The sequence below is a fragment of the Cetorhinus maximus genome, chromosome 31, assembly GCF_964194155.1.
Source record: "Cetorhinus maximus chromosome 31, sCetMax3.hap1.1, whole genome shotgun sequence".
NCBI lineage: Eukaryota > Metazoa > Chordata > Chondrichthyes > Lamniformes > Cetorhinidae > Cetorhinus > Cetorhinus maximus.
In genome coordinates this window covers 3,046,200-3,072,199 of record NC_135909.1, presented here as the reverse complement: position 1 = coordinate 3,072,199, position 26,000 = coordinate 3,046,200, and the positions used below count along the sequence as shown (strand labels likewise).

At 51.0% G+C, this 26,000-nt stretch overlaps 2 protein-coding genes across 3 annotated transcripts; one reads left to right on the top strand and one right to left on the bottom strand.

Moving 5' to 3' along the window:
* The first annotated feature begins 98 nt into the window (after nt 1–98).
* On the top strand, nt 99–4,129 carry LOC144670203 (5'-3' exonuclease PLD3-like). Its single transcript, XM_078532689.1, has 5 exons — nt 99–161; nt 343–482; nt 1,872–2,037; nt 2,778–2,877; nt 3,886–4,129. The coding sequence occupies exons 1-5, from the start codon at nt 99–101 to the stop codon at nt 4,089–4,091; spliced, it is 675 nt and encodes a 224-aa protein (XP_078388815.1). The 3' UTR covers nt 4,092–4,129.
* A 5,535-nt stretch (nt 4,130–9,664) lies between these two features.
* polr2g (RNA polymerase II subunit G) lies at nt 9,665–25,097 on the bottom strand. 2 transcript variants are annotated; one of them, XM_078532683.1, is made up of 8 exons: nt 24,960–25,097; nt 21,655–21,764; nt 17,555–17,714; nt 16,483–16,533; nt 14,870–14,935; nt 12,368–12,439; nt 11,386–11,419; nt 9,665–10,875 (listed from the first exon to the last, which is right to left on the bottom strand). In XM_078532683.1, exons 1-8 carry the CDS (start codon nt 24,969–24,971, stop codon nt 10,862–10,864), a joined length of 519 nt encoding a protein of 172 aa, XP_078388809.1. In that variant the 5' UTR covers nt 24,972–25,097; the 3' UTR covers nt 9,665–10,861. The 2 variants fall into 2 exon arrangements, with proteins under 2 accessions (XP_078388809.1, XP_078388808.1); XM_078532682.1 differs by lacking the exon at nt 9,665–10,875 and having other exon boundaries at nt 11,271–11,419.
* Nucleotides 25,098–26,000: the final 903 nt, after the last annotated feature.

Genomic DNA, 26,000 nt, shown 5'->3' with positions numbered 1-26,000 from the left:
GAGGGAGTTAGGCGAGAAATCCCCCCCCCCCACCCCCACACCGCTTATCGATCGAGCTGACAACGTCAAACCCCCACGAAGGAGCTGGGCCGAGACTCATGTTGGACAACAGGCGGCGGCTATGTGGGGGGGCTTTGCTGAAGGAGAGGTTGGCCCAGGAGGTGAGTGACCCACTGGGGGGCCTCTCGCCAGCCTGGCCATGTTTGGAAACGTACAGCGTTTGAAATTTTTTCTTCGTGGGTGGAGGGGCGCAGTCCGTTGTTAGGATGAGACGAGTGAATGTGAATCGCGGCCTGGCCTGGTTTGGTTCCGGGACTGACTGTGGCTCTCGCTCTGTTCCAGAGTGCTCCACCATCGCTCTGCGCGTCCGGTCGCACCGGGGACCTCGACGCCATCTTGAGCATCATCGACGATGCGCGAAGTTTCGTCTTCATCTCCGTCATGGACTTGGTCCCGCTCTGCCGCTACTGTGAGCCCCCGAGGTACGTGGACAAAAAGCAGGGGGGTGCGGTGGGGAGGTGCTACTGACTCCGAGCGGGTGGGTGGGATGGGAGCTACGCTTCTCTGCCGGTGGGTCAGGGGTCGGGGATCGGGGGGTTGGCATATGTCATCCTTCCTCCTCATCATTTCAATGAGGGGACTCCCACCCCCCCCTCCCCACATGAACCAGGCTGCTGCTGCTGCTCAGGTGAATACAGGCTCAGACTCGGGTGTGATGCCCGCCATAGCCGGAAAGCTGGTGCTCCTGAGCTTCCTACTGGCCGGAGCCACGGAAATAGCCAGGCTGACCCTCCCAGTGCCGAGGGAGTGCTGCACAGTCTGAGGTGCCGTCTTTCCGATGAGATGTTAAACTGAGGCCCCCCTCTCCCCTCCCCCCTCCTCCCTCCCCCTCCCCCCTCCTCCCCTCCCCTCCCCCTCCCCTCTCCCCTCCCCACTCCTCCCCCCTCCCCCTCCTCTCCCCCTCCCCCTCTTCCCCCTCCCCTTCCCCCTCTCCCCCCTCCACCCTCCCCACCACTTCCCCCCTCCCCCTCCCCCCTCCTCCCCTCCCCTCCCCCTCCCCTCTCCCCTCCCCACTCCTCCACCCCCCCCCGCCCCCCCAGGGGATGTAAAAATATCCACACAGCCCCAATATTTAAAAAATTTATTCTTTCACGGGGATGTGGGCGTCGCTGGCCGGGCCCAGCATTTGTTGCCCATCCCTAATTGCCCCTTGAACTGAGTGTCGCGCTCGGCCATTTCAGAGGGGCAGTTAAGAGTCAACCACATTTGCTGTGGGTCTGGAGTCACGTGTAGGCCCAGACCGGGTAAGGATGGCAGATTTCCCTTCCCCTAAAGGGGACATTAGTGAACCAGATGGGGTTTTTACAACAATCGATGATAGTTTCACGGTCACCATCACTGAGACTATCTTTTTATTCCAGATTTATTAATTAAAGTTAAATTCCACCAGTGGCCGTGGTGGGATTTGAACCCATGTCCCCCAGAGCATTAACCCGGGGCCTCTGGTTTCCTAGTCCAGTGACATGACCACTACGTCACCGTCTCCTTCTTCGAAGAGGGGGAGGGGGAGGTGAGTTTTCCCCGGAGTCCTTGGGGGGTGGGGCGGACGACAATATCCCTGAACCCACACAGATGATCCAGGTCATTGTCACACTTGTGGGATCTTGCTGTGCGCAAACGGCCCGTCGCTCCTCCCCAAGGGCGATGGTCGCCCCGCAGAAAGTGCTGCGCTGGGTGTGAAGGTCGACCTGAGGGGCGGTGAAAGGCGCTATGGCAACGCGCGACTTTAAACGAGCGCTTCCTCGGCCGAGTCGGGGGGTTGGGGGAGGCTAATGTTCCTCTGACTTTGCCCCCCTGCTTCCCCCCTCTAGGTTCTGGCCGGCGATCGATGACCGCCTGCGCGAGGCGGCCTGCCAGAGGGGAGTGTCGGTCCACCTGCTGATCAGCTGCTGGGAGCACTCCTACCCGCCCATGTTCGTCTACCTGAAGTCCCTGAGCATCCTCAACGAGCAGCCCCTGAACTGCCCCATCCATGTGGTAAGTGGTCACTCTTTCGGAGGTAAGTGGGGTCTGGAGTCACGTGTAGGCCCAGACCAGGTAAGGACGGCAGATTTCCCTTCCCCTAAAGGGGACATTAGTGAACCAGATGGGGTTTTTTTACAACAATCGATGATAGTTTCATGGTCACCATGACTGAAACTGGCTTTATAATTCCAGATTTTTATTGACTGAATTTAAATTCCACCAGCTGCCGTGGTGGGATTTGAACCCCTTTTCCCCCCCCCAGAGCCCGGGCCTCTGGGTTACCAAGATAAAAGCAAAATGCTGCGGGTGCTGGAAACCTGAAACAAGGGCAGATGATGCTGGGAAAGCTCAACAGGACTGACAGCGTCTGTGGAGAGAAAGACAGAGTTAAGGTCTCGAGTCCGTATGACTCTGAGGAAGAGTTAACTCTTACCTTTCCCTCCGCAGGTGCTGCTGGACCTGCTGAGTTTTTCCGGCATTTTCTGTTTTGGCCTCCTGGGTTACCAGTCCGTTCTGCCACCCTTACCCTGCTGGGTAAGAGGGTGCCAGAGGGTGCCCCTGCCCCCATCAGGAGGAGAGGGTTGAGGGGGAATCCACTGGGCAGTAACACCAGCTCGGCCAAGTGTCCTGTTTCGGTGCTGGACGACTCTATGTAATTCTCTTATCAGACAGGAACTGCTTTGGTGGTAAGATGTGGTTTTGAGATCTCTTACACCCACCCCCACCCCCTTCCTTTTTTTTCCCTCTCACAGAGGATCTTCAAGGTTCCAGCCACAGAGGAACAGAGGAAAATTCCCTTCAGCAGGGTCAACCACAACAAGTACATGGTCACCGATCGCATCGCCTACATTGGTGAGTTGCGGAGGGCAGGGGGTGGGTTTGTGGGTGGGAGGGAGGGTGGTACGCGCTCCTCTACTGGGTGAATTAGGACCAAGCCGCGTCATTCCAGGAAATTTCCCCAACCTGCCTTTCCCCGTGTCCAGCTCCTTCGGGAAATGAGAGCGGCAGGAGGGTTTTTAGCACCTCTACTGGTGGGTGGGTGTAATCGCGGCGTGACATGTTTACATAAGAAATTTCCATTGTCCGTGTGGGCTGGAGGCACGCACGTTGTAACATTTCTAATATATAAATAAATAAATAAACGTTGCTTTGATTGGGGTGGGAAATGGGTTTTGTTTTGCTCGTTTGTGAAGTGTGTCGCTGGCTAGGCCCAGCATTTATTACCCACCCCTAATTGCCCCTCGAGAAGGTGGGGGTGAGCCGCCTTCTTGAGCCGCTGCAGTCCATGTGGTGTAGGTACACCCACCGTGCTGTTAGGGAGGGAGTTCCAGGATTTTGACCCAGTGACAGTGAAGGAACGGCCGATATATTTCCAAGTCAGGATGGTAAGCGACTCGGAGGGGAACTTGCAGGTGGTGGTGTTCCCATGTGTCTGCTGCCCTTGTCCTTCTAGGCGGTGGTGGTTTGGAAGGTACTGTCTAAGGAGCCTTGGTGAGTTGCTGCAGAGCATCTTGTAGATGGTACACACACTGCTGCTACTGTGCGTCGGTGGTGGAGGGAGTGAATGTTTGTGGATGTGGAGCCAATTAAACGGGGCTGCTTTGTCCTGGATGGTGTTGAGCATCTTGAGTGTTGTGGGAGCTGCACTCATCCAGGCAAGTGGGGAGTATTCCATCACACTCCTGACTTGTGCCTAGTAGATGGTGGACAGGCTTTGGGGAGCCAGGAGATGAGTTACTCGCTTGCAGGATTCCCAGCCTCTGACCCGCTCTTGCAGCCACAGTATTTATATGGCCGGTCCAGTTAAGGTTCTGCGCGTGGAAGTGTTAAGCCGCTAAGCCTTGCCTTCTTCGTCTTCAGGGACGTCCAACTGGTCTGAGGACTATTTCATCAGAACAGCTGGAGTGGGGCTCATCATAAACCAGACGGAGGGCACGCCCGGCAGCCCTGGCACAGTGCAGAGTCAGCTGAAGGCAGTGTTCGACCGTGACTGGGACTCGGAGCACGCCTTTGATCTGGACAGCAAGGACGTGAAGAATTGCCGGTCGCACCAGGAGGGTGTATAAGGAGCGGCGGGCGTCGCTTGCAGTCCGGCGCTGCGAGTTTTTGGAGGGGGGGGGGGGCGGGGGGGGGGTGGTGGGGTGGTGGGGGGAGGAGGTTGGGCGGGGGAGGGGTGGGGGAAGGAGGTAGGAGTAAACTGCGGAACGCCGGTGGGTGGGGTGGGTAGAGAGAGGGTGGGGGGAAGTCACGCCCTCACCATCCTTTCTGCACAACCCTTGCTGCGGCGCGCTTCCCCTGACCGAGCGGCTTCTGAGACTCACGTTACCTGTTTCAGAAGCCCCTCCTCCTCCTTCTGACCTCCCCCCCCGTCCCCACGCCTCGAGAAAATAAGCAAAATTAGATTTATCACCCCACGGGGGACAGAAAAGATTTCGCACTCTCGGGTTGAGAGGGTTTGACCCTGACATTGCGATGTCAAAACCCGCCTGAGCGGTTCCAGTGGGCGGAGTTTGTGTGGTTTCCTGGATCTTGCACGATTGGCATGAGCGGCGAGACATGTTCACTCCAACGTAAGCCTGGTAATAAGGGCACCGCGCAACTGTAGGACCTTTGGGCGCCCACCTTGCATTCTGCCCGCTTCCAGTTTGTTTGTTTAACAAGGAGAGAATCACGCTTTTTAACGACAGTAATAACCCGGGGCCGGTGGACACTCTGGGGATGCTCAGAAGGGTGATACGCAAATGAGAGCCCATCTCCCGTCCCATTCGGCCCATCATGCCTGTGCTGGCTCTGGCTCTCGCGCCCCCCCCCCCCCCCCCCCCCCCGTTCGCTGGACCCCGTCCCTCTCCGATCAGACCTCTCCGAAAAGCGGCTCTGGATTTTAACCCCGTTCCTGGCCCAAAAGGCTGGGGTCGGGTCGAGAGCAGGGGGGCTCGCAAAGTGTGCGGGGCTACTCAATGGCTCTTAACTCCAGCGCCGTGATTTGCCCCTCTCCGCCACTTGCCCCACCCCCCACCACCCCACACTGAGTGGATTGCGAAGGGATTCGCATTTCTGTAACGCCTTTCACAACCTCGGGATGTCCGAAAATGCTTACAAAGCACTTTCGAAGCGTAGCCCCTGCTGCCATGTAGGAAACGCGGCAGCCAATTTGCGCACAGCAAGCTCCCACACACAGCCGATACCATAATGACCAAATAATGTGTTTTTTTTTGTTAAAAAGTGACGTGAGTCGAGGGGTAAATTTTGGCGGCGGGAGCTGGTGGGATCTCCCTCTCTGCCCACCCCCCCTCCTCCTCCCCCACCAACTTCTCCCCCCCACCCAGCCCTTCTCCCCACAGTGGCTGCGAGGGGAGGCAGGGCCCTCTGTTTTGGTTGTCTCAGCCTAATGATTACGTCATGGGTAGGTGGGTCCTAAACAGCCACGTCCCTCTGTGGGGGGTGGGGGTCCAGAGGGGGCAAACAGGCCCCCTCTCCCCACCCCCCCTGTCTGCCCCACACCTAAAGGGCTGACACCTATCCCACGACGTCTGGGGAGGCACAGGTTGGCAGCCAGTTCCCCCATGGGATCCCAGCAAGGATCAGTCACCCACGGTTGGAGAATCAGCCACGATCGAACCAAATGGCGGAACAGGCGTGAAGGATTAAATGGCCTCCTCCTGGTTCCTGGTATGGGAGAATTTAAAAAAATATATATATATATATTTTGTTATGACTCTATTTTTGATTTTATCTTTTGCACTGAAATGTAGCATTTTTTTTTTGGCTTGAGCTAAAGTGGTCATGATCAAGTAATTTTACGCGTTTATATTTTTTGTGGATCAGAGAGTTATATTTAGCGAGCGCTAGTCAGTCTCCTGTGCTCTTCAAGACTGAGAGTGGGGTTTGAAGGCATTTGGATCAGAGTAAGTGGAGTCCCTAGTCACGTGTTTTGCCTTATTGCCTTTACAAGTTGCAATATCCCCATTTCTCATGGAAACATGTCATGACTCCCTCCCACCTGTGGTGACGCCACTGTACCTCTGGCAGCGTGACACGTTGACATGGCCGGTTTCCATGATAAAAGAGACATAACCACTTGACAAAGGAATAAATTTGGCAGAAGTTTTTGCGGTAATGATTGACAATTTAGCACACACTTCCCGTCACTGTTTTGCATTATAAACTTCCAATGGATGGATAATACTTCTCTCTTGACAAAGGAAAAGCTAAACATTGGAGGAGATTAGCTCTGGCAGCTTTATTCAGGCCCGTTTTGCGTTTTAAAATTGAGCAATGCATCTTGTTTTTTCAGAAGTAACATTCCTCGTTTCTGCCCTGTAGCGAAGGTAAAAGCGCACAATCTTTTTTTAAAATTCATTCGTGGGATGTGGGCGTCGCTGGCAAGAGCAGCATTTATTGCCCATCCCTAATTGCCCCTTGAGAAGGTGGTGCTGCACCACCACTGCAGTCCCTGTGGTGTAGGCACACCCGCAGTGCTGTTAGGGAGGGAGTTCCAGGATTTTGACTCAGCGCCAAGTGAAGGAACGGCCGATATATTTCCAAGTCAGGATGGTGTGTGGCTTGGAGGGGAACTTCCAGGTGGTGGTGTTCCCTTGTGTCGGCTGCCCTTGTCCTTCTAGATGGTAGTGATCATGGGTTTGGAAGGTACTGTCGAAGGAGCCTTGGTGAGTTGCTGCAGTGCATCTTGTAGATGGTACACACACTGCTGCCACTGTGCGTCGGTGGTGGAGGGAGTGGATGTTTGTGGACGGGGTGCCAATCAAGCGGGGCTGCTTTGTCCTGGATGGTGTCGAGCTTCTTGAGTGTTGCGGGAGCTGCACTCATCCAGGCAGCTCCAACAAGCATCTTGCCCAGGAAACCTGGCACTCCTCTGCAGACGGCCTCAAGCACCTTGTCTTAATTTCCCAGTGATGTCCAACCAGGGGAAACTGGTGTAGATTTTCCTTTTTAAAAAGTATGCAGAAACAGTCTGCCACAATGCCCATAAGTAAGTGTAGAAACCTGATCTGCTGTGGAGATCCGCCTCCCATCTCCCCAACACCCTCCTGGCCACTGCCAGGGTCCAGGGAGCTAGATCCTGAAAGTGTAATTTCTAACCCAAAGGCCGCAGTTTTCAGCACCTTGAGCATGGGGTGTGGGTTCTGGTTCACTGGTTAGGTCTCTGGCTAAATGGTTGTCAGTACTTGTTCCAAATGCCCCGCCGACTTGGCTGAACCGTCTGTCTTGAGCAGCAAACGTGTTGCACAAGCAGTGCCTCGGATCCCGGGGCCAGGTTACAAACTGCCTGATGCACCCTGGAAGAGGCAAAGGGAGAGTCCTTTCCACTTCCACTGGGCCACAGGGCAGAGTGCAAAGTAGCAGGCGTTAAGCGGCTGCGACAGGTGGAGTCACTGACCGTGGGAGCTGCGGTGAGTTTCCAGGCAGGGTCCGGTATCTCCGCGGGTATTTTCCGGTTAGGATCGGGGCAGGGCTGGCACTCTGCTGCTGTTTTTTTTTTTAACAGGACTGCCCGTGCAAGGATTGGGAGGGCACTTCAACTCCTGCGATGTTCCGGTTTAGCGCAGCAAACATCCCGGCAGTCCGCACAGACTGGGAGCATTCCAGATTCAGACGCGGGTCTGAGGCTGCTGAGGTGTCGAGGTGGCTGGGGAATAGGCGGGGGGTGGTGGTGGGTGTCGAATTAAACCAGCTGGGTGAACCCCATCGTTTGCAAGCCTGCTTCGGCTGGCAAATATTCGAGCGAGAGTGGGATTGAAGTCGCTTTAATTCAGCTACCTGCCCCCCCACCAACACACATTTATACATTGTGCCTGGGGCAGCGCGAAGCAGAGACAAAATACATTAAGCTGCCGTGCAGTAAGCTGTTCGGAGTGCTTGTAAATAATAGATTTGCTTGTGCTGAAATAAAATGGTTGAACTTCTTACATGGGAGTCATCAGCAGCTTTTGTGTGAATGGTGAACTATTATCAAACCTTTGGGAGGAAACTAAGGTGGCAGATGTGTTATCCCTAGGCTGCATTCATATTCAACCCCACCCACAGCATCCTGTTTCTCACCAATCCAGAACCCGTGTTATGCACTGAGAGACCATCCCCACCAGTACTGTACCCGTGTTATACAGTGACAGACCCATCCCCACCAGTACTGTACCTGTGTTGTACAGTGACAGACCCATCCCCAGCGGTACTGTACCCCAATGTTATACAGTGACAGACCCATCCCCACCAGTACTGTACCCCAGTGTTATACAGTGACAGACCTGTCCCCACCAGTACTGTACCCGTTACACAGTGACAGACCTGTCCCCACCAGTACTGTACCCCAATGTTATACAGCGACAGACCTGTCCCCACCAGTACTGTACCCGTGTTATAGTGACAGACCTGTCCCCACCAGTACTGTACCCGTGTTATAGTGTGACAGACCCATCCCCACCAGTACTGTACCCCAGTGTTATACAGTGACAGACCTGTCCCCACCAGTACTGTACCCCAATGTTATACAGCGACAGACCTGTCCCCACCAGCACTGTACCCCAGTGTTATAGTGTGACAGACCCATCCCCACCAGTACTGTACCCGTGTTATACAGTGACAGACCATCCCCACCAGTACTGTACCCGTGTTATACAGTGACAGACCCGCCCCCACCAGTACTGTACCCCAGTATTATACAGTGACAGACCTGTCCCTACCAGTACTGTACCCCAGTGTTATACAGGGACAGACCCATCCCCACCAGTACTGTACCCCAATGTTATACAGCGACAGACCTGTCCCCACCAGTACTGTACCCCAATGTTATACAGCGACAGACCTGTCCCCACCAGTACTGTACCCCAGTGTTATACAGCGACAGACCTGTCCCACCAGTACCGTACCCCAGTGTTATGCAGTGACAGACCATCCCCACCAGTACTGTACCCGTTATACAGTGACAGACCCGTCCCCAGTATTCAGTACTGTACCCCAGTGTTATACAGTGACAGACCCGTCCCTACCAGTACTGTACCCCAATGTTATACAGCGACAGACCTGTCCCCACCAGCACTGTACCCCAGTGTTATACAGTGACAGACCTGTCTCCACCTGTACTGTACCCCAGTGTTATACAGCGACAGACCCATCCCCACCAGTACTGTACCCCAGTATTATACAGCGACAGACCTGTCCCCATCAAAGTGCTGGAACACAGATGATTTTACCCCAAAGTTGTGGTAAGATCACAGCAGCAGTCAATCTGAACATGCTGCTGGGTCAGTCACACCACTTGAAAGAGCGTCAACTATCTTGAAATCAAAAATCTGCGTTTTCTTCAGAAGATCACAGCCACAGCCACAACACACTCCTTAGTCAACAGAGACAGAATCTCGCAGAGCTCCTGGTGCAGATTCAGAACCCACCTCTTGTATAAAAGGCCACAAGCATTTAATGCCCTCTGTGTACTACTTTCAACACATTGATCAACAAGTTAGTGTTACACTCCTGGCTGCACCATTTTAATCAGTTTCAAATTTCAAACGAGGGGTTTAAATTTCACCGCCTTTAACGAGCTTAAATTTACACAGAAGGAAGTGAAACTCTCTGGTTTGGAACTGAAGTCTTGTGCTCAAACCCAAAATAGAACAACAGGTTTCCGGCTCAACCGATATTTCTTTATTGGATTATCTTGTCACATGATTATATACAAAACAAGAAAAAAAAAATTCAGTCACAGGAAGGACAGATGTGGAATATTTTTCACACATGGGGGATCACAAATCTCCTGTATTCAGGAACATGACGTCAGACTTCACCCTACATCCTGGATGCGCCGACGAACAGGAGGAGTCACAACTCTTGCCGAAACTGGGGCGGGTCTGGGCAGCCAGGCAGAAAAATCGGCTGCCGCTCGCCACGGTAAATTCTACAGGTCCTGGGCGCAAACGGCGATTGACTGGATGCTGCCGTTGGGGCGCTGGAAGAGGGGGTGGTTGGAATGTCCTTGCCGTGTGCTGCTGGGTCTGAAGCAGAGGGCAGGTTTTGCACTCCTGGCTTGGGGTTCTGTGCGCCGAGATGCGGAACGAGTGTCGCTGTAACGCGTGTGAAACCACAATGGGGGGAGGGAGGGGGGTAAATCAGGCCGGTCAAGGGGTCGTTTCTAATAAAGACAGAAAATGCTGGAAAAACTCAGCAGGCCTGGCAGCGTCTGTGGAGAGAGAGAGAGAGAGACAAGAGTTTACGTTTCGAGTCCGTACGACCCTTCTTCAGAGCTGTTGCTGCTTCTGCAGTAGAATATCTCGCTCTGAAGAAGTCACACAGGCTTAAAACGTCAGCTCTGTTTCTCTCTCCACACATCTGCCGGATTTTCCCAGCATTTTCTGCTTTTACTTCAGCTTTCCAGCATCTGCAGCGTTTTGCTTTTATTGTAGGTGTCTTTTTTGTCATTCTGCCAAGTCACCGTCAAAGGAGAGATGAGTGTGTGTGTGTTGGGGGAGGAAGAGGAGGAGAGGTGGGGATAATGAGACTGTACGGGCGTGTGCCTGCTGCCAAAGGAGAGCCAGATCGCTGTGTCGAGCTCAGCTTGGGAGCTGATCCGTTCAGAGGGGCAGGAGGTTCCTGCCGGAAGTGCATCCTGTGACACCAAACCAGGCCGTCGCCGGCCCTGCTTAAACCAGGGGCGTCGCTTTAATCCTCGCCGCGCAAGCACAGGCCCGGGGCCCAGTGATGTCGAACGGGTTTCGAGAGGTGGAGACGGGGGGCATTGCATCAGGGAGGGAAGGGGTGATCTTCGGCTGGTGTCTGCCCCCCTCCCCCTGACCCCCACGCCAGCTTTGAAGGGTCACCGGCCACTTTAGCTCACAAGTCCTGCAAGAGGGGGAAAGACAGATGAAAAGGTTCAATCATTAGAGACCACAATGAATAAAATAACAGATCCAGCTCCACCCCCCACCAAGGCTGATGCCGGTGTTGCAGGTTCAGGCACTACACTTGCTGCTGTCGCTGGTTAGGTAATTCCTCTACGTGCTCACGTGCAAGCACCAGTCTTCGCTCAGCAATGCTGGTTAAGCACTGAGGGGTTGAGTAAGCTTTTCCCAACTCGTTGAGTTCTGAAGTTTAAGGCTGCAGTCATCGACACGATGCTCCACTCCTACTCTGCACCTAACGGTGCACTGGATACCACCTTATGGACCTCGAGCCTATTTCAGACTTAACCCTCGTACAATGGGAACCTGGTGACAGCAGTACATGCCTGCTCGCCTGTGGGGTTCAGCCTCAACTATTACTCCCCACACACCGTAACCCAATCTAGCGAAGACACCCAATGAACAAGACAGGCGTACGCCCCCATTGGACAGACACAGCAGTCACACTTACCCAAGTAGTCGTCCATCAAAGAGCCAATGGCAAACTGGAAGAGAAGGGAAAAGGAGAGAGTACAGGTTATCGGAGCTCTGAACTCAACTCCTGTAAGTAAAAACGGGCGCGTAAGAAGCCAGGGTCCCCTCCCACTCCCTCCGCCGTGACCCTGACATGCCACAAGCACCAGGATCCCGCGAGCTTCTTCAAAAGTATCGGCAGTCTTCAGCCATGTGTGGGGAGGCACAGCTGGGCCGGGCCCTGTTAAGACAGATTCTCACGGTGGAGAAAGCGGCCCACCGCGTTGTGCCGACTCTTTGGGAGAGCTGTCCAATTAGTCTCAGCACTGCACCCACCCCCGCCCCACCCCCGCTCACCCTGTCCCCACAGCCCGGCGACCAGTTACCTTTTCAAATGCACACCAAATTCCCATTGAATCTGCTTCCTCCGCCGCCCCTTTCAGGCAGCGTGTTCTGGAGCACAACACCACGCTGCGCAAAGTAAAAAAACAAAAACCTCATCTCCCTCCCACCCCCACACTCTCCAGATGTTGTCCCACATGGCGTACTCTTCCAGCAGAGTTTGCTGGAGAGCGATGGGGAGTGGGACGAGGATGCCCCCCCTTCCCAGGCCAGGAGCACAGAAGCTAATTGTCGTGGTCCCTGACAGGCTAATTCATGGTGACGGGGAAATCAAACCTGGTGCGTGTGCCCGTGTGCGCGCGTATGTGTATGTCTGTGCTCGTGTGCGCGTGTGCCCGTGTGTGCGCCTACGTGTGTGCATGTGTGCCCGTGTGTGCGCGCGCGCATGTGCCCGTGTGTGTGTGTGTGTGTGTGTGTCCATGTGCGCGTGTGCCCATGTGTGTGCGCGCATCTCAGTACATTTACCAACACAGTTATTGACGAACAAAAATAATTTTTTTAAAGATGAAGTCACTCGTCACCTAATACGCGGGCAGCCATTACAAAATAATTTGCAAAACACTGGGCTGTGTACTTACTATGTCGTTTTTATCTACTCTGGTTCCTACGACCTTCAGTCGAATTTCATCATCTTGTTGGATAACAATGTCCTGGAAACAAACCAACAGAGTTGGGGGGGCTCTTGGTTACATTAGGAGCTTGGCAGCCTTGACTAACAACAATAACTTTTATTTATATAGCACTTTTAATGCTAATGAAGTGACCCAAGGTGCTCCAGAGAAGCATTATAAAACGATGTATGGCACCAAGGCACGTGGTGTGATATTAGATCAGATGACCACAAAGAGTTAGGTTTTAACTCTAAAGGGATAAAGTGAGGTGGAGAGGGTGGGGGAGGGAATTCCAGGGTCTGGGGTTTAGTCAGCTGAAGGCACAGCCACCAATGGTGGAGCAATTCTCATTGGGGACGCGCAAGAGGCCAGAATTAGAGGGAGCACAGAGATCTCAGAGGGTTGTGGGTGCTGGAGGAGATTACAGAGACTGGGAGGGTTGTAGGGTCTGGAGGAGATTACAGAGACTGGGAGGGTTGTAGGGGCTGGAGGAGATTACAGAGATAGGGAGGGTTGTAGGGGCTGGAGGAGATTACAGAGACTGGGAGGGTTGCAGGGGCTGGAGGAGATGACAGAGACTGGGAGGGTTGTAGGGGCTGGAGGAGGTTACAGAGATAGGGAGGGTTGTAGGGGTTGGAGGAGGTTACAGAGATAGGGAGGGTTGTAGGGGATGGAGGAGGTTACAGAGATAGGGAGGGTTGTAGAGGCTGGAGGAGATTACAGAGACTGGGAGGGTTGTAGGGGCTGGAGGAGATTACAGAGACTGGGAGGGTTGTAGGGGCTGGAGGAGGTTACAGAGATAGGGAGGGTTGTAGGGGCTGGAGGAGGTTACAGAGATAGGGAGGGTTGTAGGGGCTGGAGGAGGTTACAGAGATAGGGAGGGTTGTAGGGGCTGGAGGAGGTTACAGATATAAGGAGGGTAGTAGGGGCTGGAGGAGGTTACAGAGGTAAGGAAGGTAGTAGGGGCTGGAGGAAATTACAGAGATAGGGAGAGGAGGAGTGAAGCTATGCAGGGATTCGTAAACAAGGATGAGAATTTTAAAATCAAGAGGTTGCTTGACTGGAAACCAGTGTAGGTCAGCGAGCACAGCAGGAAATAGGGGAATGGGACTTGGTGCGAGTTAAGATATGAAGAGTTTAGGATGACCTCAAGTTTACAGGAGGGTAGAATGTGGGAGCGTCTGGACTGAACGAAGGCAGGGATGAGGATTTCAGCAGATGAGCTGAGACAGGGCGAAGTCGAGCAATGTTAAGGAGGAGGAAATAGGCGATTTTAGTGATGGTGCAGGTATGATGTTGAACAGGACGTACGAGAAAGACTGGTCAGCTTGCTGTCAAGACGGTAATCTTCTAGGAGAGGGTAGGAAACCAGGAGGAAAAACCCTTGGGGGCTAACAGGGAATGAACGGAATATTTCTCACTGACCCCTGTCGGGTGATCGAAACCAAGTCCAGGATCATGAGTCTTTTGTGAAAGTAAAAGTAGGACAAACGTTTCCCTTCCAGGTGTCACATTCCCTGCCCCCGTCATGAACCGGTCCAGCTCCCCCCCACGAAGGTGATGCAGAGTCAGCTCCCGCCACACCAGCGGGCAACACATTCCAGAGGCTCTTGAAGCCTGGAATCTATCAGGGGTCCGCACATCTGCACAGGGGGGTCTAATCTCCCATCCCGTTATAGTAAATGTAGTGGAGGAGAGACCGAGCGAGAAGGGGTTTCAACTTTCCGCATATCAGGAATGTGCTTCCAGGAAAAACGTAGTCACAATTCTGGCCTGAACATTCGCAATACACGTTGTTTCCCATCAAGCTTATCTCGGCCTCGTTTCTCGACCCGCTTCTCCAGGGGGGCTCCCTTGGAGCACGTATAAAGAGGGACTGTCTCGAGTTTTGTTTGCACTTCAGCCCCACGCTCCTGACCTTTGGCCGCACAGTGCTGAGGGAGGTTGGATGTGGGCAGGATGGAGTACCTCCTTGTAAGCCAGCTCCTGGGCCTGGCCAAGATGGCCGTTTACAGGTCCAAGCAGCGGGCAGCTGAAGGGCTCATTCGGCCTGACTGTCTGCCCCTCTTTCGCGGCTGCATTCGCGTCTTGGTGTCCCTGGAGAGGGGGGGCACCCGGTGTCTGCTGGTATGCTTGAGGCCTTCTGTGACCGGTGGGCACCACAGGGGCTGGAATGCATTATCAGCCCCTGCGAACATTATGGTAATTTGATAAGTTTCCCTTGTAGATTTTATTTTAGTTGCAGTACCTCTTTGAGGGGCTGTTAGTTAGTTAATTTGTTCATAGTTTACTCAGCAGAGTATAAAGAGAGACTGCTGGGTCAGTCGGTAGGAGGCAGACATATGTAATGCTACCTTCTGTAAAGAAACCAACTATCAAGAAAAGCAATCGCATCTAGTTTCGTGCTTTGCAGGCTGGCTTGGGACCCATTTGTCAATATGAATCATACCTCGCCAGACATGAACATACCTCGTCACTGGTCTTGTAACACGGAGGGTTGGAATTGGGATCAAACTCCATTTCGGATGGAATTGACTGGAAGGAAAGAGAACACAGTATAAGATTAACAGCCGGCTCATCAATTTAACTCCTCTCAAAGGGTCTGACTCACGAGGCCTCGGGAGTCCGTACACAAGCAGCTTTCTGCGTACTTCAGCTTCGGCTGACGACGCCAGCAGGACACAGTCATAACTCTCTTTGCCTGACACAGGAACCCATGGATTTCCCAACTGGATGCTCATATAAACGTCTCTTTCCCCGCCAGAAAGGGGTAGGGGCTGGAGAAGTGGGGGGGAAATATATATCTCCTGTCCACCCAGCAGCTTCCCGTCATTTGTATAGAGGTGGATGTGTCACAGGTTACACAGAATGTACAGCCATTCAGTCCATCAGCTCTGTGCTGGCATTTATGCTCCAGAAGAGGTGGAAGTGATGTGTGAAGGTTTGAAAAGGTGACCCAACAGCTCCCTCGCTATTTATTTTTAAATGTTTCCCCTGGAATTTCCCCCACTGATGGACCATGATCATAAGATGTAGGAGCAGAAGTAGGCCATTCGGCCCATTGAGTCTGCTCAGCCCTTCAATGAGATCATGGCTGATCTGATAATCCTCACCTCCACTTTCCTGTCTTTTCCCCATAACCCCTGATTCCCTTACTGATTAAAAATCTGTCTATCTCAGCCTTGAATATACTTAACGACCCAGCCTCTACAGCCCTCTGCGGTAAACAATTCCACACAGTCGCTACCCTCAGAGAAGAAATTCCTCCTCATCTCTGTTTTAAATGGGCGACCCCTTATTCTGAGATTACACCCTCTGGTCCTAGACTCTCCCACAAGGGAAAACAACGGCCAGGATCTTCTGGACCTGCCACGGGTGAGGCAACGCCCCAGCCAGAAGTCCATTGACCTGTGGCGGGACCGGTAGATCCCAGCAGCCAGTGGGTGCGTAAAATTCTGCCCAACCTCTCAGCAGCTACCCTGTCAAGCCCCCTAAGAATCTTATATGTTTCGATAAGGTCGCCTCTCATTCTTCTACACTCCAATGAGTACAGCCTACTCAACCTCTCTTTGTAAGAAAATCCCTCCATGTCCGGGATCAACCTATTGCTGGTCACCCCAGGCCGCAGGGCTGACTTCAAATAAATGAACTCTCTGGACGCAGGCATCGCTAGCCAATAAACAGTGCTCATCTCTGGTTGCCGGCCCCCAAGAAGGTGGTGATGTTGGGCTGCCTTCTTGAACCGCTGCAGCCGGTTTTGCTACAGCTGGGTGGTCTGCTAGGCCACTTCAGAGGTTAGTTGAAGAGCGAGTCACGTGTGTGGGACAGGAGTCACATGGAGGCAAGTTTCCTTCCTTAAAGAAAGGACTTACTGAACAGTTTTGCGACCATCCGACAGCCTTATGGTCACTAAAAAACCCCTTGGGCGGGGGGACAAATTGTTTCATTATCTTTTTAATAACCTGAATTTGCATTCTCAAACTACCACAAAGGTATTTTAATCCAGGTTCTCTGGATTTGCACAGCAACTAAAGCACCGTCACTAGATGAGAGGAGACATTGTTTTAAATGTTGCAACTTACATGTCTGGAGATGAAGCAGGACATGGGCCCGATTTCTGTGAAAAGTCCAACCTGTGGAATAAGAAAAGCCCACAATCAAACAGACAGGGATTCTGTACAGTTACACAGTGAGTGATCCTCACCCTGCTGAATAAACAGTGACTCTGTACAGTTACACAGTGAGTGATCCTCACCCTGCTGAATAAACAGTGACTCTGCACAGTTACACAGTGAGTGACCCTTACCCTGAATAAACAGTGACTCTGTACAGTTACACAGTGAGTGATCCTTACCCTGAATAAACAGTGACTCTGCACAGTTACACAGTGAGTGACCCTTACCCTGAATAAACAGTGACTCTGTACAGTTACACAGTGAGTGATCCTTACCCTGAATAAACAGTGACTCTGCACAGTTACACAGTGAGTGACCCTTACCCTGAATAAACAGTGACTCTGTACAGTTACACAGTGAGTGATCCTCACCCTGCTGAATAAAGTGACTCTGTACAGTTACACAGTGAGTGATCCTCACCCTGCTGAATAAACAGTGACTCTGTACAGTTACACAGTGAGTGATCCTTACCCTGAATAAACAGTGACTCTGCACAGTTACACAGTGAGTGACCCTTACCCTGCTGAATAAACACTGACTCTGTACAGTTACACAGTGAGTGACCCTTACCCTGCTGAATAAACACTGACTCTGTCCCGTTACAGACTACAGTGCACTGTCAGCTGCTGGCTACTACTGAGCTTTATCTTTAGTGTGGGGATCAAACTCGGAACTTTCTGGCTAAGGGGCAGGATTGCTGGCAACACCGAGCTCACCTGATACCCCTCTTAAGGGTAAAAATGAAGAACGGCTTCATACTAAACTAAGGGCAAGAAAAGACCAGCTTGTCCATCAAGCCTGCTCCACAACATGATAGCTGGACCGACATGGCCAAACACTTTCTTCCCTCTCACCCAGCCATATAACTTCCCGGGAGCAAAGGAGAAAGCCCAGAGCAAATAACAGAGAAAAATATCTCAAGACTTCAATTGATTCCACATTTTGTGCCGGGGAATCAGTACACCCAGATATTAGTTACCTTGTTGACCTGAGTGACCACAGCATCGACCACCTCCCCTTTAAACGGCCGGAAGACTATGGCCTTGTACTTGACAGGGTAGAGTACAAACCCCCGCCCTGGCTGAATGACTCCGGCTCCAATGTTGTCTATGGTGGTGACGGCAATCACAAAACCATACCTGCGAAGACAACATATATATAAAAAAAGTGGCAGCTTAGATCGCACAACACTCCAGACCAGAACACAGTAACTGAAACGCAGACAGTGCGATCATCAGATCAGTGTAGAGCTCACCAGTGGCTCAGGGACAACTGCGTCGGGTCTGCCTCAATGCTCTGTACCCGATGAGTTGTACAGCCCAAGGAGGAGGCCATTCTGCCCATCGTGCCTGTGCCAGCTCTTTGAAAGCGCTCTCCGATTGGTGCCGCTCGCCTGCCCTCTCCCCAAAAGGTGGAAAAACGGTTAAGATGGCGGATGGGGTGCCGATCAAGCTTGAATACTACCGAGAAAGGAAAACATAGGGTGACTTAGGGTCAGAGTCGGTTGGAGGATAGGGGATTTCCTTGCAGTACAGACTGAGGAGCTGACGACACAAGACTGAGGCGCTCCAGAACAGACACTCCGGGGAGGATGCAATACTGCAACGATCTCCCTAGCAGCACTGGGGAAGCACCCTTTACATGGACTGCAGGGGTTGAATTTGGTGCCTCCTACCCACCCCACACCCCCAACACCAGCTTCTCAAAGGCAACTAGGAATAATAAAAACAAGTGACTTTCCCAGGTTGACATAAAACATAGGGCACAGGAACAGGCCATTTGGCCCAACCAGTCCATGCTGGTGTTTATGTCCCGCTCGAGCCTCCTCCCATCTTTCCTCATCTAAATGTACTATTGTAACCCTCTATTCCCTTCTCCCTCCTCCCTCATGGGGTTGTCCAGTTTCCCTTTAAATGCATCTATAGGAAGATGGTGGCGTAGTAGTAATGTCACTGGACTAGCAATCCAGAGGCCCGGGCCAATGCTCTGGGACACGGGTTCAAATTCCACCAATGGTAGGTTGTGGAATTTAAATTCAATTAATAAAATGAATATAAAGTTAGTTTCACGGTCGTCATTAATGAGGCTATCATCGATTGTCGTAAAAACCCATCTGGGTCACTAATGTCCCTTTAGGGAAGGAAATCTGCCATCCTCATCTGGTCTGGGCCTACATGTGACTGCAGACCCACAGCAATGTGGTTGATTCTTAACTGCCCCCTGGAATGGCCGAGCAAGGCGCTCAGTTCAAGGGCAATTAGGGATGGGCAACAAACGCTGGCCTAGCCAGCGACGCCCACATCCCACGAAAGAATAAATTTATAAAAAATACTATTCGCTGCAGCCGGTGGTAGCGAGATCCCCGTTCTCCCCACTCGCTGGGGAAAGAAGTTTCTCCTGAATTCCCTATCGGATTTCTTGGTGACTATCTTACATTGATGGCCTCTGGTTTATGCTCTTCCCCACAAGAGGAAACATTCTCCCCGTATCGACTCTGTCAAAACCTTTCAGAGTTTTAAAGCCCTCTATGAGATCATCCCCTCAGCCTTCTTTTATCAGGACTTGAAATTAAAAAGCACATTTCACGACCGCCGGACGTCTCAAAGCGCTTTCCGGCCAATTAAATACTTTTGAAGCGTAGTCACTGTTGTAATGTAGGAAATGCGGCAACCAACGTGCGCTCAGCAAGATCCCATAAACAATAAGCAATGTGAGGATGGCCCGGGTCATCTGACTTTGTGATAATGATGATGACGATGATGAGGATGATGATGGAGGGATCAATACTGACTAGGGCACACGGGATAGCTCACCAGCTCTTCTTTGAAAGAGTGCCGTGGGATCTCTGACACCGGCCCAAGCAGGGAGAAGGGAGCCTCAGTTCGATGACTCCTCCAAAAGATGGCACCTCCAACTGTGCAGCGCTGCCACAGTACCACAACGAAGGGTGTCAGCCTTGGTTTTATTTTTGCGTTCAAGCCCCTGGGCTTGAACCAGGCAAGAGTGCTACCCACTGGGCCATGGCTGACACTCAAGCAAATGGTCAATAAATGTCCGCCTTGCCTGCGATGGCCATGTCCCAAGAATGGAGAACGTAAGAACATAAGAACTAGGAGCAGGAGTAGGCAATTCAGCCCCTCGAGCCTGCCTCGCCATTCAGTACGATCATGGCTGATCTCATTTCAGCCTCAACTCCAATTTCCCGCCCTCTCCCCATAACTTTTCAGCCCATTACTAATTAAAAATCTGTCTATCTCCTCCTTAAAGTTATTCAGTGTCCCGGCATCGACTGCACTCTGAGGTAGTGAATTCCACAGATTCATGACCCTTTGAGAAAAGTAATTCCTCCTCATCTCTGATTTAAATCTACCACCCCTTAGCCTAAAACTATGGCCTCTTGTTCTAGAATGCCGCAGAAGGGGAAACATCCGCTCCACATCTACTTTGTCTATCCCCTTTAGCATCTTATATACCTCCAATTAGATCTCCTCTTATCCTTCTAAATTCTAGCAAATATAGGCCTAACCTGCTCAATCTCTTCTCATAAGACAAGCCCCGCATCTCTGGAATCAATCTAGTGAACCTCCTCTGAACCGTCTCCAATGCAACTAAATCCTTCCTCAAGTAAGGGGACCAAAATTGTGCACAGCACTCCAGGGGCGGTCTCACCAATGCCTTGTACAGTTGCAACAACACTTCCCTATTTTTATACTCTGTTCCTTCAGCAATAAATGCCAAAATTCCATTTGCCTTCCTTATTACCTGTTGTACCTGCATACTAGCTTACAGCGATTCATGCACGAGGACACCCAGATCCCTCTGCACTGAAGCATTCTGAAGTTTCTCTCTCCATTTAAATAATAAGTCGCCTTTTTATTCTTCCGACCAAAATGGATAACCTCATACTTATCCATGTTAAACTTCATCTGCCAAATTTTGGCCCATTCACCTAACCTGTCCATATCCATTTGTAAATTTCTTATTTCTTCATTGCAACTTACTTTCCCACCTATTTTGGTGTCATCTGCAAATTTAGCTATAGTACCTTCTACCCCTGAATCCAAGTCATTAATACAGATTGTAAATAGTTGGGGCCCAAGGACTAAACCCTGTGACACCCCACTAGTTACAGCTTGCCATCCAGAAAAAGACCCATTTATCCTGACTCTCTGCTTTCTGTTGGTTAGCCAATCCTCTATCCAAGCTAATATATTACCCCTAACTCCGTGTGATCTTATCTTGTGTATTAATCTTTTGTGTGGCACCTTATCAAAGGCCTTCTGGAAGTCCAGATATACTACATCTACAGGATCCCCATTATCCACTTTGCTTCTCACATCTTCAAAGAACTCTAGCAAATTAGTCAAACACGATTTACTCTTCATAAAACCATGCTGACTCTGATGGATTGCATTTTGACTTTCCAAATGTCCCATTACTACTTCCTTAATAATGGGTTCCAACAATTTCCTTCCTAACTACAGACATTAAACTAACTGGTCTATAGTTTCCTACTTTCTGCCTCCCCCCCATTTTGAATAAGGGTGTTATATTAACATTTTTCCAATCCACTGGAACCTTTCCAGAATCCAGGGAATTTTGGAATATTATAGCCAATGCATCCACTATCTCCACTGCCACTTCCTTTAAGACTCTGGGATGTAGGCCATCAGGTCCTAGGGACTTGTCACCCTTTAATCCCAATAGTTTGCTCAGTACTTTTTCTCTAGTGATGGTGATGGTTCTAAGTTCCTCCTTCTCTATACCCTCTGCACTACCTGTTACTATTGGGGTGGTACTACTGTCCTCCACCGTGAAAACTGAGGCAAAATATTGATTAGGCGTCTCTGCCATTTCTGCGTTCCCCTCTATTAACTCCCCAGTCTCATCCTCCAAGGGACCAACAAATAAAGAAGGGGGAAAAAAAAAATCACAGGCAGTTTTCATTATAACTGTGGACGTTGCAACTTGGTGGGAAAGCACGACATAAAACACACCACGATTTTGTAGACTTGAATACGCAGGCTTGAGATTTATGATCCTATATGAATTTTAAAACGGAGTTGGTTTGTCACTCACTTTCCAGTGCAGGTTCCCTCGACCTCGGTGAAGAGCTTCTGCTTGACTGTGTTGAGCAGGTTAGGACCAAAATATCGAGGATGCAGCAGGATCTCGTGTTCCAAAGAAATCTGAAAGCACGAGAGGAAAACAGAGATATTTAAAAATGGGACGAGTATGATTTTTGTCTATAACGACTGGAATTTCAGAGGGTTGAAACGTTCCCTTAGTACCTCAAAGTCTATCAATCTCAATATTGAATATACTTAAGAGGTGGGGGAGGGTGGGGAGAAGGTCTTTGATGGGGTAGAAGGCAGGAGAGATTAAATGACAAGGGATGATGGTGCCAGGCAAAAGGAGATTGCGCTAAGTCAGGAAACGTGCGATGGGTCCAGATGAGCGGAAATAGGAATGCAGTAGAAGAATCATCACCAGTGTTTCCGAAATGTCTTCCCTTTCCCTCAACTGAGGATTCCCCTTCACCATGCTCAATAGGGCTCTCAACCAGTGTCCATCCCCACTCCCAGGATACAGCTTGGCAAACACACACACAGGATAGTTTTTTCTGTGTGTGTGTGTTGGGAGGGTGGGGTAGGGAGCCACTCTTGCCTTATCTATTCAGCAAGGGAGGTGGTTTTGTCAGCATTGACTCTGTGTCAGCGCTCCAGAGACCCGGAACACAAAATCTAGGTTCGCTCCCCCAGTGCGGGTGCGGAGGGAGTGCTGCACTGTTGGAGGAGCCCTCCCTTTAATGGGGCATTAAACCCTCTTACGATTAAACACAGGAAACGCTCGAAATGTTCAGCAAGTCCAGCAGCATCTGTCGAGAGCGAAACTGAGTTAACGTTTCACGTCGATGATCTTGCATCAGAAATATTAAAACCTCTTAGCCGGACATAAAAAGGTCCCATGCCACTATTCAAAGAAGAACAGGAGAGTTCTCCGGGTGTCAAGCCCAATATTTATCCTGTAATCCACGTGACTGAAACAGTTTTCCCATTCATCAGTAACAATAGCATAGTATATTACTGGTCTGGGGGTTAATGATTCCGAGACCCAAGGCCAAATCCCACCATGGCAGATGGCGAATTTAAATTCAGTTATTAAATAAATTTGGAATACAATTCTAAAGGAGCAGGGGGATCTGCGGGTATACGTGCATCGGTCATTGAAGGTGACAGGGCAGGTTGAGAGAGCAGTTAATAAAGCATACAGTGTCCTAGGCTTTATTAACAGGGGCATTGAGTACAAGAGCAAAGAGATTATATTAAACATGTACAAAACACCGGTTCAGCCTCAGCTGGAGTATTGCATCCAGTTCTGGGCACCGCACTTTAGGAAGGATGTGAAGGCGTTAGGCAGAGTGCAGAAAAGATTCCCGAGAATGGTTCCAGGGATGAGGAACTTCAGTTACATGGATAGATTGGTGAAGGTGGGGCTGTTTTCCTTGAAGAGAAGGTTGAGAGGAGATTAGATAGAGTCATTCAAAATCATGAAAGGTCTGGACAGAGTAGATAGGGAGAAACTGGTCAGGATTAGACAGGATCAAGAACCAAGGGCACAGATTTAAAGTAATTGGAAAAAAAAGCCATGGAGACATGAGGAAAAAAAATTTCACTCCCTCCTGAATGTTACGACTGAAGTTGCTTCCACCAGCTTTGCATGGGTCTGGGATAGATTCACTGAAAAGCTGTACATACGAAATAGGAGCAGGGATAGGCTACTTGGTCCTTTGAGGCTGCTCCACCATTCAATAAAATCTGATTGTAACCTCAACTCCACATTCCCACCTACCGCCAATGACATTCCACCCCCTTGTTAATCAAGAATCTATCTACCTCTGCCTCAAAAGTATTCAAAGGCTCTGCTTCCACTGCCTTTTGAGGAAGAGAGTTCCAAAGACTCACAGCCCTTTGAGTGAAAAAATTTCTCCTCATCCCTATCTTAAATGGGTGACCCCTTATTTTTAAACAGTGATCCCTAGTTCTAGATTCTCCCACAAGAGGAAACATCCTTTCCACATCCCCCCTCCACCGGTCAAGACCCCTCAGGATCTTATATGTTTCAACCAAGTCGCCTCTTATTATCAAAACTCCCCCTCTCTTTGTCATTGGTCTCAATAGCTGCCAATCACGCGACAGACCCACCTACCGCCCGCCACCTGGCTAGGTCCCGAGGACATCATTGCCCACCACTGCCTAGCCGGTCCAACCTTTCCTCACAAGACAACCCTCCCATTCCAGGTTTAAAGCACGGGTGATGATTCCACTTTGCCACTCACGCCTCCTCGATACCCAACTTCTGTCTGTTTACTTGTCCCATTACCATCTCCCTTTGCCTCGCGTCATCTTCACCCTTTTGTCGCTTGCCTTTTAATCCGGGACAGGCCTTTCCCTTTTATTCTTCCTTCCCCCTTTTTATTCTTTCCCAGCACCCCCACCCTACCGGCAGATCTTGGTGAGTGGCAGAGCAGGCCAAAGCGGTCCACTCCGCCCAGGGTGCCCAACAGCCCCGGATTTTAACTGGTCCGGGCGTCCTGCGTCAGGGAAGATTTATAGAGTCACGCGAGACGGTAAATTTTTCCAACGGAGTGCTATCCCCCCGACTAATCCTAACCTTGCGTTATTCACATGCAATTAGCCACAGAACCCCCTGCCCCCCCCAAAATCGTCTTCCCGACCTCTTTGATGCCGGGATGATGATTTTACCAAGTTTGTGACGTTGGAGCTTTCACAGGTACCCCGGTGCCAAAATATCCCATAACTTTTTGGCCAGGAATTGATCGCCCTGACTCCATGTACCTCTAATTGAGAAGTGAAGGGACTATTGACTTGATTTAACTGTTTTACATCTCTTTGTAACATTTTACAGCATTGTCTATGTTTTTAATTCAGATTTCCAGCATCTGCAGGATTTTGCCCTAACGCAGGTTAAACAAATTTGGGGGGCTCCATTTGCGCCTCCGCCCCTCTCTTTGCCATTGGTCTCAATAGCTGCCAATCACCCTACAGACCCGCCCACCGCCACCTGAGTGGGTCATCACAGCCTACCGCCGCTTGGGTAGGTCGAGACGGCCGTCAGTCAAGTCGCATCACCGTCCCCTCCCTCTGCCCCGCCCCGCCTTGGTAGACCGACACAGCCGTCTGTCAAGTGGCATCACCGCCATGATAGGTCGAGACGCCTGTCATTCAAGTGACATCACCGCCTCCACGGGACACGGTCACGGCCGCCGTTTCTCAAAGCGCAAATTCGATTTCTTTTAAAAAAAGGTCAACCGCCTTACTTTCCCTCGCCCTACATCCTTTAAAAAGAATAAAACCGCTCACATGATAAAACATGGTCGCAATGAACCGAAATTTTCTTTTTTTGGAAGGGGGGGGAAAAAAATATAAGCTGATCCCGTCCAGACAAAGCAAGCACCAAGCGTCCGACAGCCACTACGCCAGCGGCAGAGAAGGCCTGATGATGTGCGTCACTACGCAATCACGTCACCCGCGCACCTACGTCGCTCAGCCGGCGTGGCCCCGCCCTCTATCCCTCCCCCCACGTGATGCGGCCGGCCGCAGCTCCCGCCATTTATTTCCAGGAGCTGTCCGCTGGGAGGTGCCGCCATCTTGCTCCCTCAGCCAAAAAGTCGAGGTTTGACAGGTGGGCATCATTGTTCGCTTGCTGCACACTCCACAACCTGGCGCTGAAGAGGGAAGGAGGGGGAGGGAAGGAGGGGGAGGGAAGAAGGGGGGGATCTTACATTCATTTACGGGACGTGGGCGTCTCTGGTCTGGACAGCATCTATTGCCCACTCCTGATTGTGCTTTGACCTGGCAGATGATGCTGCGCCAGGTGGACCGAATCCTCGAGGGAAACCTGGTCGCGCAATCACGACGGTTTTGCAATTTGTATTTATTACGAGATGTGCGCACTGAATTCAGACACCAAGACCCTTTAGAGACTTTAAAGATTAAATTAAAACGTTTATTAACAAAATAAAAGATTTCAAGCACATGCATAAGGCTACAATTACTATTATAATAACTCCTAAAATTCCTAATTAACCTGACTCCTGGTTACACTCCCTTTAAGGCAACGGTCCAAAATAAATTTTAGATGTAAAATAAACTCAGCAAGTTGACTCAATACCCTGCACAGTGGAATTCCAAATGGCATTTTCCCCAATTTCCGTTTAGTTAGACGGCAGACAAGGCCCCGCCTGGGAGAATGGTCAAGAAGGTAAGAGCCCATGTGACTCAGGGCAATTTGGCAAACTGGATCCAAAATTGGCTTAGTGGCAGGATGCAGAGGGTGATGGTCGAAGGTTGTTTTTGCGACTGGGAAGCCTGTGACATGTGGCGTACCGCAGGGATCGGTGC

Excerpts from the sequence above, each read along its gene's own strand:
- LOC144670203 (XM_078532689.1), top strand. The coding sequence starts at position 99 with ATGTTGGACAACAGGCGGCGGCTATGTGGGGGGGCTTTGCTGAAGGAG. Across the intron at positions 483-1,871 it reads CGCTACTGTGAGCCCCCGAG|GTTCTGGCCGGCGATCGATG; the intron begins GTACGTGGACAA and ends TCCCCCCTCTAG. Across the intron at positions 2,878-3,885 it reads CGATCGCATCGCCTACATTG|GGACGTCCAACTGGTCTGAG; the intron begins GTGAGTTGCGGA and ends CTTCGTCTTCAG.
- polr2g (XM_078532682.1), bottom strand. Across the intron at positions 12,440-14,869 it reads GTTACAAGACCAGTGACGAG|GACATTGTTATCCAACAAGA; the intron begins GTATGTTCATGT and ends GTTTGTTTCCAG. Across the intron at positions 11,420-12,367 it reads GAGTAGATAAAAACGACATA|TTTGCCATTGGCTCTTTGAT; the intron begins GTAAGTACACAG and ends CTTCTCTTCCAG.